The 17516-nt window shown below is 58.3% G+C and overlaps 2 protein-coding genes across 2 annotated transcripts; one reads left to right on the top strand and one right to left on the bottom strand.

The window, feature by feature from the left end:
• Positions 1–463: 463 nt before the first annotated feature.
• NDUFAF8 (NADH:ubiquinone oxidoreductase complex assembly factor 8) lies at positions 464–3149 on the bottom strand (the record flags this gene model as incomplete). Its single annotated transcript, XM_080712742.1, has 3 exons — positions 464–493; positions 2846–2956; positions 3066–3149. 3 exons carry the CDS (start codon positions 3147–3149, stop codon positions 464–466), a joined length of 225 nt encoding a protein of 74 aa, XP_080568868.1.
• Positions 3150–3472: 323 nt separating this feature from the next.
• Positions 3473–13989, top strand: TEPSIN (TEPSIN adaptor related protein complex 4 accessory protein; the record flags this gene model as incomplete). Its single annotated transcript, XM_080714159.1, has 16 exons — positions 3473–3520; positions 4940–5012; positions 5355–5446; positions 5563–5656; positions 6493–6560; positions 6925–7003; positions 7098–7169; positions 7717–7926; positions 8184–8358; positions 8497–8610; positions 8715–8793; positions 8899–9033; positions 9636–9963; positions 10175–10288; positions 10551–10757; positions 13850–13989. 16 exons carry the CDS (start codon positions 3473–3475, stop codon positions 13987–13989), a joined length of 2028 nt encoding a protein of 675 aa, XP_080570285.1.
• Positions 13990–17516: the final 3527 nt, after the last annotated feature.

Raw genomic sequence — 17516 nt, 5'->3', positions numbered from 1 at the left:
TCTTAAGCCAGCGTGGCTGACTTCGACCCTGCACGATCCTCCTGTCTCCGCCTCCCAAGCGCAGGGATTACAAGCGTGCCCACCACGCCCGGCTGACGAGAACACTTAAGTGGCAACCCTACAGCAGAGTTCCACAGCCCACAGCTGCCAGCTGTGAGGAAGGGAACATTCCAGGACCCACTGTCCCTGGGAGAGGTAAGGTCCACACACTCTGGGTACAGTAAACTCCAAATCGCAGGACTGAAGTCTTTACTGCTGTTTGGTTACATGTTAAGGTAACCCTTACATAGATCCTCACATACACAGCACTGGAAAACAAATTCCTGCCCTGCCCAAGGTTCCACCTGCTGAGAAGAAACACGTGTTTGAGGCCCAGGAACTCGCTGCTCCCACTGCCTCTCGGCCCGCGAGCTTTCGAGATGTGCCATCAGGTGCAGATGAGGCCCAGAGCACAGGGTTCCTCCTAGGAGTTTCCCTTTAGGGTCTTCTCAGCCTGAAAGGTAAAGCATTTTGTAAGAATGGCTTCCAAGTTATACATGGCTTGGAAGTTAAAAATCTAACATACTAAATGCCATATTCTGTCAAATGTCTTCCAAGGAGCTGGCGTGCTGCCGGGGTCCAGCCCTAGCAGGAGTCGGGGGTCGTGTGTTGGTGAGAGCAGAGTCGAGGTCGAGTGAGAGAAGACTCTGACACACCAGACCAGATGGCGCTTCTCCACTTTATTCAGGATTTGTTACAATCTTTATACTTTCTTTTCTTGCCAGAGTAGACAAAACCACAGTCATGCAAGCAGAAACTTCAAGGACAGAAAGTCTTTAACAGACTCCAGGGCAGGGTGCTAGACATTTAATGAATCATACAAAGTCTGCTTTGCCTCATCACAAGGCCAGCTTGAACTTAATCTTATATATTGGCCCAAACTAAGGTCAGTTTGAACCTAATCTTTGGCCCAAACTTTATCCTTGGGGAAAAAGATCGTTGCTGACTCGGTCTCTCACATGCTGTTGCCCATCAGTTTTAGTTATAATGCTTATACATATTAATCTAAATGATCTTAAAATTTTCTGAAGGAGGAGATGCTATTCATACTTCATGGGGGACTTAGGCTCTTGCGGTCCCCCGACCGAACTCTGGCTCCAGGTCTACATGATGCTCTAGCGGCGTGCAGTGTGGGGCGCAGCTGGTTAGAGCTTGCTGCTGCGCCAGGCCCGCTCAGGCCCGCGCACACCTGACCCCAGGGCCCACAGAGGTGCAGCAGTGGCAGCCCATTTACACGGAGGAAGACATTGAGGTCCAGGGAGGCTGAAGCTACTTGTCCAGATGACGGAGCTCTCAGGATGAAGCTGGAATTTCTCTACAGCTCCTCGTGACTGCCCCCAAGTGCCTTGGTTCTCGGGGAGGAGAGGTCCAAACAGCTCACCAGGTTTCCTCATTGTGGAAAGTCGATGAGGGCTTCGGCCTGGGCTTAGTCATCTAAAGATAGGGACTGGCTCCTATGGCCAAGTGAGGGCTCCTTTAGGTGCCAGGCAGGGGCTGCTGTGGGAATCTTTGAGCCAGGAAAAGGAGAGTGAATGAGGCAGGTCTCAGGTGGCCAGATACCTAACAGTTATCTTCAAACTGGCAACAGAAATATGAGCAGAGGTCTACCTGAGGCAGGTGTGAGTCTTCATTTCCCTTGTAAACCTGCTGCAGTAACTGCCAAGCACAAACCACAGAGCCAAGGGCTGCTTGGCCATCTTTCCCCTCATGGACCGCTGGAAGCTGGGAAGCTGCCAAAAGGCAGGAAAAGTGGAAAGGAACAGAAGGACAACTGCTGATGAGGGACCCAGCTCCAGATGGGAGGCAGGCTACGGGCCACCAGGGCTGGACCACAGTAGCCAAAAGAATGCGTGAGTTCGCCAAGCCTTCTGGAAACACATCAGCTCAAGCACTGGCCAGCCTATGTATTCTGCCTGTTCTGCTTCGGATTGGTGGGATTCTGTGGAATTCTTTATCCAACTACCTTTTCTTCAGCATAATTTTCTGCACTAGTGGCTTCCAGTAAACGGGCACTCGATGGCATCATGACTCACCGTAGACCCACCCAGGGGCACCCAAGAAAGATCCCAGCAACACCAACACGTTGGGAACCCCAGAATGACAGTCCAAGATCCTGTGGCTAAAGCCCCGTGGCAGGTGGCGCCCCACTGGTACAGTTCTGGTGTGTTGGTGGTCAGCTCCACCAGCCCCCATGAACCCCACTTTCTCAGGGGCCTTTCTGAAGGCATGTAAACAACACTGCAGGTCCTTTTCCCTTTAAACGGTTGTTTTTACATGAACCAGATCAGACAAGGACCAGAAAATGCCAAGGCCAAGAAGCAAAGGATCTGATGGTGGAGTCATCAGTGCAAGACAATCTAAGACCAAGAACCTGGCTGTTTCCACCCCAACCTGCTACTGTTCAAGTGAGAATCAGAGGACTCTAGACTCAGGGTGACCTACGGAGCTCCTTTCCTCCTCTGAGAAACGGGGTGCCTGGCAAGACAGCAGCTAGGCGTGCTGAGGGGACTCCCCCCCCCACCCCCGGCAGTTACCAGGATCATGGGGGCTGCGGGCTCTGGAGCAAAGACACAGGTGGCTCTGGGGTCCTTCTGGGTAGGGCAGCTCGGCGACTGTGCCAACGGGGAGTTTCTGTGAGGCCTCCCACCCTATCACCACTGATCCTGAGGTTGGCGGGTCCTCAACTTACAAACCTGGAGACTATTGCGTGGGCCGAGGCCAGGCCTGAACCGGCGGAAAAGAAAATGCGGCGGGGGGTCGATATACTCTAGAGGAAGGGCAGGGCTGGGGGCTCGCGCCCACCTACCGCAGCGGCGAAACAGCTCCGCAGCGCCTCGAATTCCCGCGCGCAGAGGTCCTTGCTCAGGCGGCCGCCCGGGGCCGTGGAGGCCTGCACGCACCTGCCGTACGCCGCGGCCTGCAAAGGGAGCTCTCGGTGGCCCGGCCGCCCTCCGGCCTCCGCCCGCCCCGCCCCGCCCCGCGCGGCCCGTCCCGCCCCGCAAGCCGTCCCGTCCTCGGCTGCTGACCTCGGCCCCGCAGGCCGCCAGGCGCTCGGGGAAGGCGCGGAGGCGGCTCCGCACGCGCGCCCACACCGCCCCGTTCGCCGACATGAGCGGCTCTCTGGGACCCACGGGTGCGGCCACATTAGGCCCGCCCACTTCCGGTTTCCGCGCTTCTTTGGGCTGTGCTTCCGGACATAATGTTTTTCTGTTCTTGGTTGGCCGGGATCGGCTAGCTTCAAGCCCCTGCAATTGGCTACTGCTCTTGTCTGTCTCTAGTCCGGGACTTCGCATTGGTTAAGCCTCAAATTGTTTATGAAGCCGGCCTTGGTGCCCGTCCCCCGCAAGCGATTGGCTGGCGGAGTCAGAGCCGCACGGAGATTGGAGGACTCAGGCCTGGCGGAAGCGGGGCATGCCGGGAGGTGACCTGCACCATGGCGGCGGCCCCGCCGCTGCGGGACCGCCTGAGTTTCCTGCACCGGGTGAGTGAGGCCCGCCCAGCTCGCGGGTCCCCGGGCGTCCCAGGTCCTCACTCGAGCGGTGGGAACGGACTCCTCAGCAGCAAAAGAGGGTGGGAGCCCGCTCGGATAGCTGAGGATGAGAGGGCTGCGGGCGGCCGGGTGACCTCCGGCCCCTGGACTCCCCAGGCCGCGCCCCAAGGCAGGTTGCGGAGGAAGGCCTCAGGTCCTGGAGACACCAGGTGCAGGAGATTCAGGCTTCTCCAAGGGGTACAGGCGCAGCCGAAGCCTGTGTTCATAGATGCTCCCAGAGTGGTCCGGGGCCAGTTGCCAGCTGTTGGCCGGAGCAAACTGTCAAGTCCTTTGACAGCCCTGAGCTTTCTCAGACTGGAACCTGCGGGTTCTAGGTGGTCCCAGGAAGGCGTCTAAGACTGCTAGAAGCCATGCTAGAGGAAGGTCAGGTCTCCAATGCAGAGGCCTGGAGGAAGTCCTGTGTGCTGAGATCTCCCTGTACCCTGCAGACCCCTCTCTCCAGGTCCCCTGCAAGGTGAGGTAGACGGACAGTGCTGTGAGGCTATGAGTGGTGTGTGTGTGTGTGTGCGTGCGCGTGCGTGCGCGCGCGCCTGCTGCAACTTGTAATGCTTGAGGTGCACCTTATTTATTTGGTTTTGAAGATTGAACTCAGGGAAATTCTACTCTGAGCTACACCTCCAGTCCTATTTTATTCTATTATTTTGAAACTGGGTCTCACTAAGTTGCAGAGGGCCTCACTAAGTAGCTGAGAACCTGTGATCCTTCTGTCTCCGACTCTCAAGTACTGGGATTCCAAGTGTGCACCACCACGCCCAGCAAGGTGCACATTTTTATGCCTAGGCATCACAACTCATGGCCCCTGACAGGGTCCTCATACTTGTCCTTTGAAATAAGCTCTTCATTGTATCCAGATACTGAATAAGGTGAGAACAGGTATTCCTAGTTTTCAGCCCTGTAAACAGTATCTGTTTAGGACTGCAAGTCAGAAAGTAACAGAATAAACATGTCATTGCTGATTCATGAATAAAACCTACAGCTTAAGCTAGCTTGCAGAGACAGGCTGAGCAGTTCTGGTTCTGTCCTGTGTGCACATCCTTGACATGGAAGGCCTGAGCTTTTGCTCTTGTATGTCAATTAGTAGGTAGGCAGAGGTACCTATAAATCAACTCACAGGCCAGTAGACCCTGGGAGAGAACTCCTATTGCCTTTCCTCCTCCCTGGGACCACTCATCCCTAACCATTCAGAGGAGACCCTTCCGCAGGCCCCGGTGGCCAGGAAGTTGATTCTGGTCCCGTCTCGTCTTCTCCCTGACCATCATGTCGAGAGTGTGGCCTAATTCTCTCACCTCCAGTGGCTGTGGCTCACCCTATGTGAGGTGGCCACTTGTCACATTTCTGGTTTCCTTTCAGCTCCCAATTCTCCTGAAGGGAACCTCAGATGATGACATCCCATGTCCGGGCTACCTCTTTGAAGAGATCGCTAGTATCTTTCCTCAGCGCACCTGGCGTAGGGGTAGAGTAGGCAGCAGGGGCCCCGTTGCAGCGCCTGGGGTTACTGGGGTTTCTCCTGCTTCCCGTGGGCATCCACAGCTCCTCCATCATAGTAAGCAGGTGTGGGCAGAGTCCGAAAGCTGCAGTTCCAATGGCATGGAGCCCAGGAGACACTGGAAGCCTGATGCCCCTGCCACCGGGGCCTGCAGTAGATGCCCCATACTGAGCGCGGCCCGGGGCCGGGAGCAGTAGGAGGGTGGGTTTCATTCCTCGCCAGAGCCTCCTGCCGCGGCCCCCTGTCAGCTTGCTCCTTCCCTAACGGAGCACACCCCAGAAATCTCGCATGAGTCGCTGGGCAGCAGCCAGTGCCTTCTGGAATACCTCCTGAGCCGCCTGGACAGCAGCTCTGGCCACGTGAAGCTCAAGGTGAGTCCTGAGGGGCGCGGGCCAGGCCCTGGCCTGCCCGTGTGGAGGGGAGGCGCGCAGCCCCGAGCAGCCTGCGCCGGGCCCAGGCGCCATGTGCCTGCCTGCTGACTCTCCAGGTGCTGAAGATCTTGCTCTACCTGTGCAGCCACGGCTCCTCCTCCTTCCTGCTCATCCTCAAACGGAACTCCGCCTTCATCCAGGAAGCCACAGGTCCGGGGAGCCCGCACAGACGTGCTGAGGGGAAGTGGGGGCTGGGGGACCGATTGGCCCGCTCTTCCAGGGGGTGACAGGGAAGTGTGTTCTGTAGTAGCTGCTGAGGGATTCTCCGAGGAGCAGCTCGGCCTGAGAGGATGGGGCTGCCTGGGCACGTGGGTGCCATGGTGCCGTCCAGCATGAACAAAGGCCCTGAGGCGGGAAGAGCTGGAGAGTGATTCAGTGTGGCAGGAGAAAGACTGATTTTCCAGGATCCATTTTCGCAGAGGGAGCCTGGCCAAGGCTGAGGCCAGGGAGGAGCAGGGCTGGACCCCGTGGGGCGTTCACGCTGAGTGGAGACCTCTGGCGTCACCATGCAGTCCCCAGGAGAGGAGGGCCCTGAAGGTCCCGCGTCGCAGCTGGGTGGCGGAAGCGGTTAGGCAGATGGTGCACCGACTCAGGTGGCGGGCGCCGGGAGACAGCGGCCTCCGTGGCCGTGACCGCGCCACTGTGCGCACAGCCAGGGAGGGGCAGAGGCCGGTGTGGGCCCGGGAGAGGGATGACCCATGGGCTGTGCATGCGCCTAAGAGGAGGAAGCCTTCGAAACCATACTCTAGCTTGCCTGTGATCCCAGTGCTCAGGAGACTGAGGCAGGAGGAGCACGGGTGTGAGGCCAGCCCTGGCTCGTGTTAAGATCCTGTCTCAAAATACAAAAGCAAATGGCCTGGGTTGTAGCTCAGTGATTGAATGCCCCCAGGTTCACCCCCCAGGACTTCCAAAGCAAAAGCCATGCTTGGTGGTTTCAGCAGGGCCCAGGCTCAGTCTGCCCCCTTTATGCCTTCTCTGCCCTGTAGCCTTTTCAGGGCCCCCAGATCCTCTTCATGGAAACAGCTTATACCAGAAGGTGCGGGCAGCTGCCCAGGTGAGCCAGGGCCTGGGTCAATCTTGGGGCCCACAGAGCAGCAGGACTCGTGCCAGGAGGCCCATGGGGTGCTTGCCGTTTCTCCTACTTGACACCCCAGGCTCCGGCCTTGCTGTCAGTCCATAGCCCCAAGGGGAGCTTGCTACTCCCCACCACATGGGACCCCAGACTGCCCCTTGCCATCACCCCAAGGGAAGCTTGCTACTCCCCCACAGAGCACCCCAGGCTCTACCCCTTGCCCTTGCCCTGTGTCTGACTGGGCAGCCCTGGGAGGGCATCTGGGGCAGGGCAGAGGTGACAGGTGGGGCAGAGCTGCAGGCCTGAGCGGATACTGAGGGGACACCGAGCCCGCCCTCCCCTCCAGGACCTGGGAAGCACCTTGTTCTCGGACGCAGCATTGCCGCTCCCTCCCTCCCAGCCTCCCAGGACCCTGGGTTCAGCAGGTACCTGGCTTCCCCTCCTGAGGGTCTCCTCTGCATGGAAGGGCCGGAGGTAAGGATGCCCTGGGCCTGCGCTGATGTGAGGGTCCTCCTGCAGGCATGGGCTCCCAGTCCAGGCCTCAGAGCGCCCTCCAAGGTTTCGGCTACAGTAAGGAGCGGAGCCGGGCAGGTAAGGGGAGAGGGCCCACTGGAGCCCTGCCGTGTCTGGGGTGTAAGCCAGAGGAGGCCCTGCTGATCGGGCTGAGTCCCACGCCCAGAGAGCCGAGGGCAGCCTCCTGTGACAGAGGAACTTAGAGCAACGCCCCTGCGAGTTGTACCAGGGCTGGGGGTCAGCACGTGGATGCCGTGTGGGCATGGTGGGTCATACCGGGGTTGGGGGTCAGCACGTGGACGCCGTGTGGGCAGGGTGGGGAGGCCTGTCTGCTGGAGCCCGGCATGGCGCCCGGCTGTATCGCTGTCCTGGGCTGGTGTCCGCCAGCCCAGCTGTTGCTGCTTGACTCCGTTACTCCTCGTCCCAGCTCTGGGGCTCGGCTGACGCTTTGGCCTGGGGTGTGTTCCGCGGGAGCCCACAGCTTGGGGTCCTGCCGGAAAGCTTCTGTGTGCGTCTGTAGTGTCTTCTGAGCTCCGCGGCCCTAAGCAGGAGAGGCCTGGCATCTCCATCCTGGAGAATGCAGGGTGGGGTGGGCAGGCCGACCTCACACCATCTTCTCTGCCAGGTGTGGGCTCTGCGGGCGAAGCCTTTCTCTCTACCATCCAGAAGGCCGCAGAGGTGGTGGCTAATGTTGTGCGCTTGGGACCTGAGACTCCTGGTGCCCAGAAGTCACTGCTACGGGGTGATACCTACCAGCCTGCCATGACACCTTTCGTCAGCCACGGCCACCTCACCCCTGGGAACCTGCACCCCGGAGCTGTTCCGAGTGCGCGAGGTGTGGAGGCAGGGCTCCTGCCCTGGGGCCCCGGGTCGTTCTTTGCTGTCACTTGCTGCTGCCAGGGGCGAGGGTGACAGGCAGGGGCTGAGTGCCCGGCAGCGTGCGCTGGAGATTTCTGGAGCTGCTGCCAAGGTGGCCGTCCCGCCCTAGCTCAGGACTCAGTCTCTGCATCTCCTGGCCCAGGGGCCTGCAGAGGCGTGCATGAGGCCAGTTGAAGCCCCTGAAGGTCTCAGCCGTCATCTCTGTCTTTCCAGCCATGAGACACCAGCCTGGGCAGGCCGGAGGGGGCTGGGACGAGTTGGACAGTAGCCCCAGCTCCCAAAATTCCTCCCAGAACAGTGACCCGAGCAGGGCCTCAGACTCAGGCAGCCGGTCTGGTAGTGACAGCCACTCAGGGGCCAGCCGGGAGCCAGGTGACCTGGCTGAAGGGTGAGTGGGTGCAGCTGGCTGGGGGCTTGTGGCCTGCCCTCCCAGGGACCTTGCTGAGGGCCCGCCCTCCAGGCCTCAGCCTCGGGTTCAGGGCAAGGGTGGTCCTGGAGCCCCCTGACCCGGCTGCACCCTGTCCAGGGCCGAGGCCATGGCCCCGAGTGACTACCAGCAGGAGCTGAGCCTGGTGAGGACCTTGACACAGGGGCCACGTGCCTTCCTGAGCCGTGAGGAAGCCCAGCACTTCATCAAAGAGTGAGCCGCCCGCCCGCCCCGACAGCCAGCCAGGCGGCGTCCCACTCCACGAGGGAGGAGGGCATGGGCCGCAGTGCCCCACCGAGGTGTCCCCTCCCTCGCAGGTGTGGACTCCTCAACTGCGAGGCCGTGCTGCGGCTGCTCCTGGACCACCTGGGCGGGGCCGGCGAGCTGGAGCAGATGGTGAGGGGCCGGGGCGGCAGGTGTCAGGCCTTCCGGGACAGGGCAGGTCCAGGGAGCATTGCGGAGGTGCTGACCTCCCACCTCCCGCGCCCCCACCCCCCACAGAGGGCCCTGAGTGCCATCGCCTCCCTTGGCTACGCCGACCTCCTCCCCCAGGAGCACGTCCTCCTCCTCTCCCGGCAGCGGCTGCAGGAGCTCAGCACAGACAGCCCTGGGCCTGTGACCATCAAGGCCACCAAGGTGGGCAGCGACAGGGCCATGCAGCGGCGCCTCCCTGACAGTGGCCCCCTAGGCCCTGCACGGGGCCACCTCTCCCTGCTCCCAGGACCCAGCCCTCAGCCTCCTGCCTGACTCCTCTCCCTGGTCTGGGCTTGCACTCGGCCGGCCTGGGGGCTCCCCGCTGGCTGCCATCTCCGCCCAGGGGCTCCGGGGCTCCAGCGGCCCAGGTCCCTCCAGAGGCTCCTCCGCCTGTCCTGGCTTCCCTTGCCAGTGGCTGCTGAGGGGCGGCTCCTCTGCCCAGCCCAGGCCGTCTCAGCCCGCCAGTTCCCGCTCACTAACTGGCCTTCATCACAGTGCCCAGTAGCCTGCGGCGCTGGCTCCACGCTGTCCAGCAGCGGGGCGACCAGGCGCCGTGGGTCACACTGGTCCCTCCCCTCCCTCAGCGGGGTTGCGAGGACGGGAGTACCCACCTGTAACAGTGGCTTGTGGCGGGCAGCAGCCGATGGCACTGGTGTCTGCTCCGGCCCTGCCCTGCTCCCTGGCTGGCGCCTGAGGTGGGCACCCAGGGGGCGGCCTGCGCCTGGATCACAAGCTGTGTGGGAGCCCTCTGCGTCTTCTTCTAGATCCTGAGGCACTTCGAAGCCTCCTGTGCACAGAGGCCCCCCATGCCCAGACCCTGCACCCAGCCTGGTACTGCAGCTGTCCTCACCGGCCCCTCCGACCTGCTGACGGAGCCCTTGCCTCCAGCCGGGGGCCCGGCCTCCCTCCAGCCTCTGAGCTCCTCCCCCGTCTTGCCCAGGAGCCCTGCCCTCACCCCACTGCCGGGTGGCTGCCCCCTCCCAGCCCCTGGGGACACCAGCGAGGCGGAGTCCAGGGCTGCAAGTTCCGGGGAACAGGGTGCAGGGCCTCAGCAGGACCCAGGAGACACCGACACCCTCAGGGCGGGTCCCGGTAGGGCCCGGGGATCCTTATTCGCTGGCATGGAGCTGGTGGCCTGCCCCCGCCGCCTGGCCCCCCAGCCTCCAGCCCAGAGGGCGGCAGGCACAGAACCAGGCTCCGAACCCTCAGCTTTCCCATTCCTAAACGCCTGACTACGTGGCCTGGCGCCCGCCGCCAACAGCCCCAGGACCTCGAGGCCTCCTGCTGTCTTGTTTGCCCACAGCCCCTGCCTGGCCAAGCCAGGCGAGCCCCATGGGCCTCCTGGCCGGCAGGACAGGAGCCTTGTTGCACTTTAGGGTGCCGCAGAGCAGCCAGGACCAGGGGCAGGCACCCGAGGGTGGGTCTGGCCCTCCGAAGTCGTTCCTGCTGCCACTGTGGAGGCTTTCGGCTTTAGCTGGCACACCTGCTGGGCCGGCCTTTCCTGAGGGCTGCTGGCCAGAGAAGAGACTGCGGGGCCACCTCAGTCCTGTTCACCCTGCCCACCTCTGTCAGAGGGCCACAGACGGGCTGGCCTTGGGCCCGGCAGACCCCCTGTCTTGCCCCTGGGTGGAAGCAGCTGCTTGCGTCTTGGTTTTGGTTTGGGTCTCAGGTCCCCTCAGGAGGGTCACAACAGCGCGGTCCTCTGCCTTGTGGGGCGGGTGCTGATGAGGGCTCGGTGCACAAGGGCAGCCTCGTGAGTGGCCAGCAGCCATTCAAGTGTCAGGTTCACACGCCACCTGCTGTGGGCTCTCAGGCTGCCACCTTCGCCATGACTGCCTCCTCCAGGCCGGTGGAGCCGAGGGAGCGCTGGAGGGCACACGTCCTGAGTAAACACCGCTGTTTACAGGAAGCCAGGCCCTGTGTGCCTTTCTTTTTGTGTGTGTCTGTGCATTTTAATGAAAATAGTACTAATAAGGGGCACACTTAGGGGATGTCTTTTTCTTTTCTTTTCTTTCTTTTTTTTTTTTTTGTGGTACTGGGGATGGAACCCAGGGGCATTCTACCTCCAAGCTCCAGCTCCAGCCCTATTCTTTAGTCTTATTTATTTATTTATTTATTTATTTTGCGGGTCTGGGGATGGAACCCAGGGGCATTCTACCTCCAAGCTACACCCCCTGCCCTATTTTTTATTCTTTATTTTGAAACAGGATCTCACTAAGTTGTGGAGGGCCTCACTGAGTAGCTGAGGCTGTCCGCGAACCGCGATCCTCTGGTCTCAGCCTCCCGAATGCTGGGATTACAAGCGTGTACCACCACGCTTACAATCGTGTGCCACTATGCCTGGCCCCCAACTTCTTTTAAAGTAGGGACAAGCTAGCCGGGCATGGTGGTGCACACTTGTTTCAAAATAAAGAATAAGAAATAGGGCTAGGGGTGTCGCTCAGAAGTAGAATGCCCCTGGGCTCCATCTCCAGTACTACACACACAAAAAAAAGGCAGTTATTACTTCTTTCTTTTTTTTTTTTTTTGTTTGTTTTGGTGGTACTGGGGTTCCTGGAAGCCCTTCTACCTCCGGGCTACACTCCCAGACCTATTTTTGCATTTTTATTTGGAAACAGGGTCTCCTAAGCCAGCGCGCGGGGCTAGCTTCGAACCTGCGCGATCCTCCTGTCTCTGCCTCCCAAGCGCGGGGATTACAAGCGTGCGCCACCACGCCCGGCATTACTTCTTTCTTAAATGTCTGGTAGAACTGCCCAGTACCCCCACACACACTTGCCAGTAACCTGTGGGCAGGAGAATGTTCTATCCCTTGATTGGTCACCTAGCTATGCTGGGGACAGGAGACTAAACCAGTCTATGTGTCCAGCTTCCTGAGTCAGACCTATGGATTTAGGGTGATCCTGTTAGATCACAGAACCACAGACTTAGGGTGATCCCACCAGATCACAGCTGTCTCCTACCCCTACTGCTGGGGATGGAACCCAGGGCCTCACGCATGCTAGGCAAGCAGCCTACCACTGAGCTACAGTCCCAGAACCCTCAGCTGGATATGTGATGGGGCAGGAGGTACTAGGGATTGAACCCAGGGAAATTCTACCTGTGAGCCACACCCTATTTTTTATTCTTTTTTTTTTTTTTTTTTTTTTTTGTGTGTGTGTGTGTGTGTGGTGCTGGGGATGAAACCCAGGGGCCTTCTACTTCTGGGCTACACTCCCAGACCTATTTTACATTTTATTTGGAAACAGGGTCTCACTAAGTTGCTGAGAGCCTCACTAAGTAGCTGAGGCTGGTTTCAAACACGTGCAATCCTCCTGTCTCAGCCTCCCAAGTGCTGGGATTACAAGTGTGCGACACCACTCTCAGCTTATTCTTCATTTTGAAATGGTCTCACCACTGAGTTGCAAAGGGCCTCACTAAGCAGCTGAGGCTGGCTTCGAACATGTGCAATCCTCCTGTCTCAGCCTCCAAAATGCTGGGATTACAAGTGTGTACCGCCACGCCTGGCTCCCAGCTTTATTTATTCTTTATTTTATTTTATTTTTTGTGGGTCAGGGGCTGGAACCCAGAAGCATTTGATCTCCGAGCTACACCACCTGCCCTATTTTTTTATTCTTTAGTTTTTGAAACAGGGTCTCACTTAGTTGCAGAGGGCCTCACTAAGTAACTGAGGCTGTCCACGAACCACAATCCTCCTGTCTCAGCCTCCTGAATGTTGGGATGACAAGCATGTGCCACCACTGCTGGCTATGTTGTTGTTTTGAAACAAGGTCTCACTAAGTTACAGAGGACCTCATTAAGTAGCTGAGGCTGTCTGCAAACCTGATCCTCCTGTCTCGGCCTCCCAAGTACTGGGATTACTAGCAAACCCAGCTTCATTGTGTGTGTGTGTGTGTGTGTGTGTGTGTGTGTGTGTGTGTGTGACTGGGGATGGAACCCAGGGGCATTCTACCTCCAAATTATACCCTCAACCCTATTTTTTATTTATTTTGAAACAGGGTTTCACTAAATTGCAGAGGGCTTCACTAAGTAGCTGAGGCTGTCCGTGAACCTGCAATCCTCCTGTCTCAGCCTCCCAAGTACTGGGATTATAAGTGTGTGATCGTGCCTGGCCCATTTTTTGTTTTTGAAACAGGGTCTTGCTATGTTGCTGAGATCACCTTGAGCCTGCAATAATCCTTTCTCAGGCTCCCAAGTACTGGGAGTAGAGGCATACACCAATATCTTTCACTTGGATTTTTTCAAATATACAGCTAGTGATAAGCTGGAATACAATTATAGGAAAAGTCAAAAGAATTAGAATGGCCAAGATAGGGCTGAGAGAAAACAAACCAGTCTCGTTTCAAGATCATAGTCGCTGGGGAAATGCAAGGTGAAGCCCCCTGGGGCGCTGCTACCCAGCGAGCGTCTGGCTGTGAGACTGCACAAACCTCAGCCATCACCACTGCGAGCCCAGCTCCTGCAGCGCTGGCGGGGGGCGGAGTTACAGCTTCTTTGGAAAATCGCCGAGCAGTTTCTGAAGCCAAAGAGATGCCATATGATCCAGCCGCCCCACTCCCAGATATTTTGTGTGTGTGGTACCGGGGATGGACCCCAGGGGCGTTCTACTGGGCGTTCTACCGCCAAGCTGCACCCCAGCCCTTTTTTTTTTATTCTTTATTTTGAAACAGGGTCTCACTGAGTTGCAAAGGACCTCACTAAGCTCACTAAGTAGCCGAGGCTGCCCTCGAACCCCAATCCTCCTTGTCTCAGCCTCCCAAATGCTGGGATTATACAAACGTACGCCACCACACCTGGCTATCAGGTATATTCGAGAGAAGTGAAAACCTACGTTCACAGGAAAGCCCATATGTGAATGTCCACAGCCACTTCCCTCGTAACTGCTCAAAGCTGCGTTAATCACTGGGTCTGTCAGTGGACAGACGAGGTAACAACTGTGAAGGGCCATTAGCTCACACACTGCTCCACGGACTCGGGTGAGCCTCGAAACGCCAGCGGGAGAAGCGAGACTTGCGGGTGCGGGCTGTGCGCACTGAGCTGGGCGATGGGCAGGTTGGCTGCTCTGGGGCTGAGGGGGGCTCCCGGGTCGGCCTTAGGACAAATACCCAGAACGACCGCTAGGAGGGAAGGCTCGTTTTGGCTCACAGTTTGTTGCAGCCCAACAAGGGTTAAGTTTCGGAGGTCAGTGAGACCTTCTTAGCAGCATACAGTGAACACACCGGAGAGGAGGAGCCCTGCACTGGCGGTCTTCAGGTCCCCATATCAGCAGGAGCCCAGATGGACACTCCTCCTTTGTGCTGTCTGTCCTTGAGGCATGCTGAGCCTTGCCCTTTTCTCTAGATTGCAAGTTGCTTTCTGTGTCTCCTGAGTTTGTTTAAACTCATCAATAAAAGAGGCTTCTGTGAGGAGACTTGCAGAAGCAGGAGAGAAGCTTTCTGCCTCTCTCCCCAACTGCCCATAAAAACCCTTAATTTTCATTTATGACTCTGAGTCTACAGAGGAGGACATGAATAAATTGTCTGTGGCTGCTGAGAAGTGAGCTGTGGCGACAGTTTAGAGGGTTCAGTCCAGGGTGGGCTGGCTCCACTGCTTGAATGCAAGGTAAGCGGGACAGCATGGTGGCAGGGAAAGCTATTCAGCTCCAGGAGGGGGAGAGATAAGGGGCGGGGCCACGGACCCCAGTGACCCACTTCCTCTAACTAGGCCCCTCCCACTCCCACAGCCCCCCTCCTCCCAGGAGTCTAGCTACCACTACCAATGGATTAACCTCCTGACCCGACCACTTCCCAAGGGCCTCCCCCCTGCACCTGCTGTATTAACACCAAGCCTTAAACACCGAACCTCTGGGGGACACTCCAAGCCCAGCCCTAGCACCCCAAGTCACCTGCAAGTGGGGGGAACGTTCTGCATCTGGCTTGTGGTGGTGGTGGTGACTCGACTACTGTACATGCAACGCACGCTTCCAATCCCAGCACTCGGGAGGCGGAGGCTGGAAGATGGCGGTTCGCAGCCAGCCTCAGCTACTGAGTGAGACCCTCCACAAATTAGTGAGACCCTGTTTCAAGATAAAGAATAACAAATAGGGCAGGGGGTGTAGCTCGGAGGTAGAATAACCCTGGGTTCCATCCCCAGAACCTCCAAGAAAGATGAGTTTTCTATATATAAATCAAATCTTTTTACTCTCTAAATATGGAGGGGTCTATCACTGAGCTATATCTTTGGCCCTTTAAAAACTTTCATTATGAGACAGGATCTGACTAAGTTGCCCATACAGGCCTCAAACTGTGAGCTCTTCCTGCCTGGACCTTCCCTAGTGGCTGGGATTTCAAGTGTGGGCCACCACTGAGAGCTTCAAACCATTTTTATTTATTTAAAAAAGTCACCTACTTACTGATGCCCTCTGCAACTCAGTGAGACCCTGTTTTTTTGTTTGTTTGTTTTTTGTTTGTTTGTTTTTTGTTGGTGTACTGGGATTCCTGGAAGCCCTTCTACCTCCGGGCTACACTCCCAGACCTATTTTTACATTTTTATTTGGAAACAGGGTCTCCTAAGCCAGCGCGTGCAGCTGGCTTCGAACCTGCGCGATCCTCCTGTCTCTGCCTCCCAAGTGTGGGGATTACAAGCGTGCGCCACCACACCCGGCTGTAGTGAGACCCTGTTTTAAAATAAAGAATAAAAAATAGGGCTGGGGGTGTAGCTCGGAGGTAGAGTGCCCCTGGCTTCCATCTCCAGTACTGGAAAAAAAAAAAAAAAAAAAAAACTGGAACGTTGCAGGCACGTTTTTATAATCCCAGTACTTGGGAGGCTGAGACAAGAGGATCGCAAACTCACAGCCAGCCTCAGCAATCTAGTGAGGCCCTCCACAACTTAGTGAGACCCTGTTTCAAAATAAAAAATAAGCTGGGTGTGGTGGTGCACACTAGTAATCCCCGCACTTGGGAGGCAGAGACAGGAGGATCGCACAGGTTCGAAGCCAGTCGCGCTGGCTTAAGAGACCCTGTTTCCAAATAAGGAGTATAAAATAGGTCTGGGAGTGTAGCCCGGAGGTAAAAGGGCTTCCAGGAACCCCAGTACCACAAAAATAATAAATAAATAAATAAATAAATAAATAAATAAATATAAAAAAACAATTAGGGCTGGAGGTGCAGCTAAGAGGTAGAATGCCCCTGGGTTTAATCTCCAGTACCACACACACACACACACACACAAACAAAACAAAATAAAAAGCTGGGTGTGGTGGGCTCACACCTGTCATCCCAGTACTTCCAGGACAATAGGGCTGGGGGTGTAGCTCAGAGGCTGAACACCCTGGGTTCAATCCCCAGTACTATACACGCACAAAAGTGTGTTTGAGGGGGGAAAAACCGTGTATGGGGAGGCCAACCATGTGCTGTTAATTTAGTGTTAACTTTCTATTGGAGAGGACATCTGATCAATCTAGTTATCGACAGCTCCCCGGGCACAGGGAGGAGCGCCACGGCGATGGCGGGAGCTCTAGACAGCGCACTACGAGTGGGCATTCTCAGACCAGCACCCGCGCCCGCCAGCGCCGCACAGAGTGACCAGAAAGCACGCCGGCCCCGCCCACGCCGGCCTTGGCCCCACCCACAGCCTGCCCCCTTCGCCTTAGCCCCGCCCCACGTAGGGTCTTTTCGCTCCGCCCATCATGCCCCGTAGGGCCGCCGAGCCCTGCCCACCACGCCCCGCCCACAGGTGTACCTGCCCCCTGAGAAGCTCCGCCCTCTTCTAGCCGCGTCCAATCGACAGCCCGCAGCTGCCGCGGTCCACAGCACTCTGAGGCTCCTCCCACGCTTGAACTTCCCGAAGGACAACGGAGCGGGCCAATAAGCTCCAGGGAAGGTCGGAGCGGGAGGCCGGAGAGCCAATCCAGAAGCGGCGCGCGTAGGGAAGGCGGGCCGGCGTGACGGACAGGGAGGCGGTGCTAAGCTGGTTGCTAGCCACCGCCGCTCGCCCGGCCGCCCCGCGCTTCATTGTCACCCGCCTCCGGGGCAGCGACGGGGGCCGAGCGGCGCCCGGTGCTCGCCCGGCCGAGTCCTCGGGGCCCAGGCCCAGGCCGGCCTCGTGGGCGAGGGGCGTACACGGCCCGCGCGGCTGAGGGCGTCTGCGCAGGTGAGTCCAGGCCCCCGCGGCTGAGGCGGGCTGGAGCCTCTGGACGGCCCCCTCCCCCGGGGACGTCCGATCGGACGGCCCAGGACCCCTGCGGCCAGCCCCAGGGGAGCCGGGGGGCTGGAGCTGCCGGGGAGAAGCGGAGGGCTCCGCTCTGCGCATGGGCGCTGCTTGGCGCGTCCCCGGGGCCCGGAGGGACGCCAGCCCGCGCCCCCTCGGGTCCTGCGGGGAACCGTTCATCTGGAGTGCGGTTGGCCTCCCTTCACCCGGCCTGGAGGTTTCCATGGAGAGGCAGTGTTTACCATCCTGGAGTCTCGCTGGCTGCCCTTGTGGATGGGGGCCCCCAGCTAGCTGCCGGGCCCGCCTGGGTCCAGCCGGGTGCGGCCAGTGCGGAGGAAAGGAGGGTGTTAAATTTCACCCGCAAAACCGGAAATGCATAGCTGAGGACGCTGACCAGGGGAATGGCCGAGCAGCCTCTAGAGAATAGGGGGGACTGGCTCCCCAAACTGCTGGGAGGTGTC

The sequence above is a fragment of the Muscardinus avellanarius genome, assembly GCF_963383645.1.
Source record: "Muscardinus avellanarius genome assembly, chromosome: 16".
Lineage (NCBI taxonomy): Eukaryota > Metazoa > Chordata > Mammalia > Rodentia > Gliridae > Muscardinus > Muscardinus avellanarius.
This window is presented reverse-complemented; position numbering and strand designations above follow the sequence as displayed.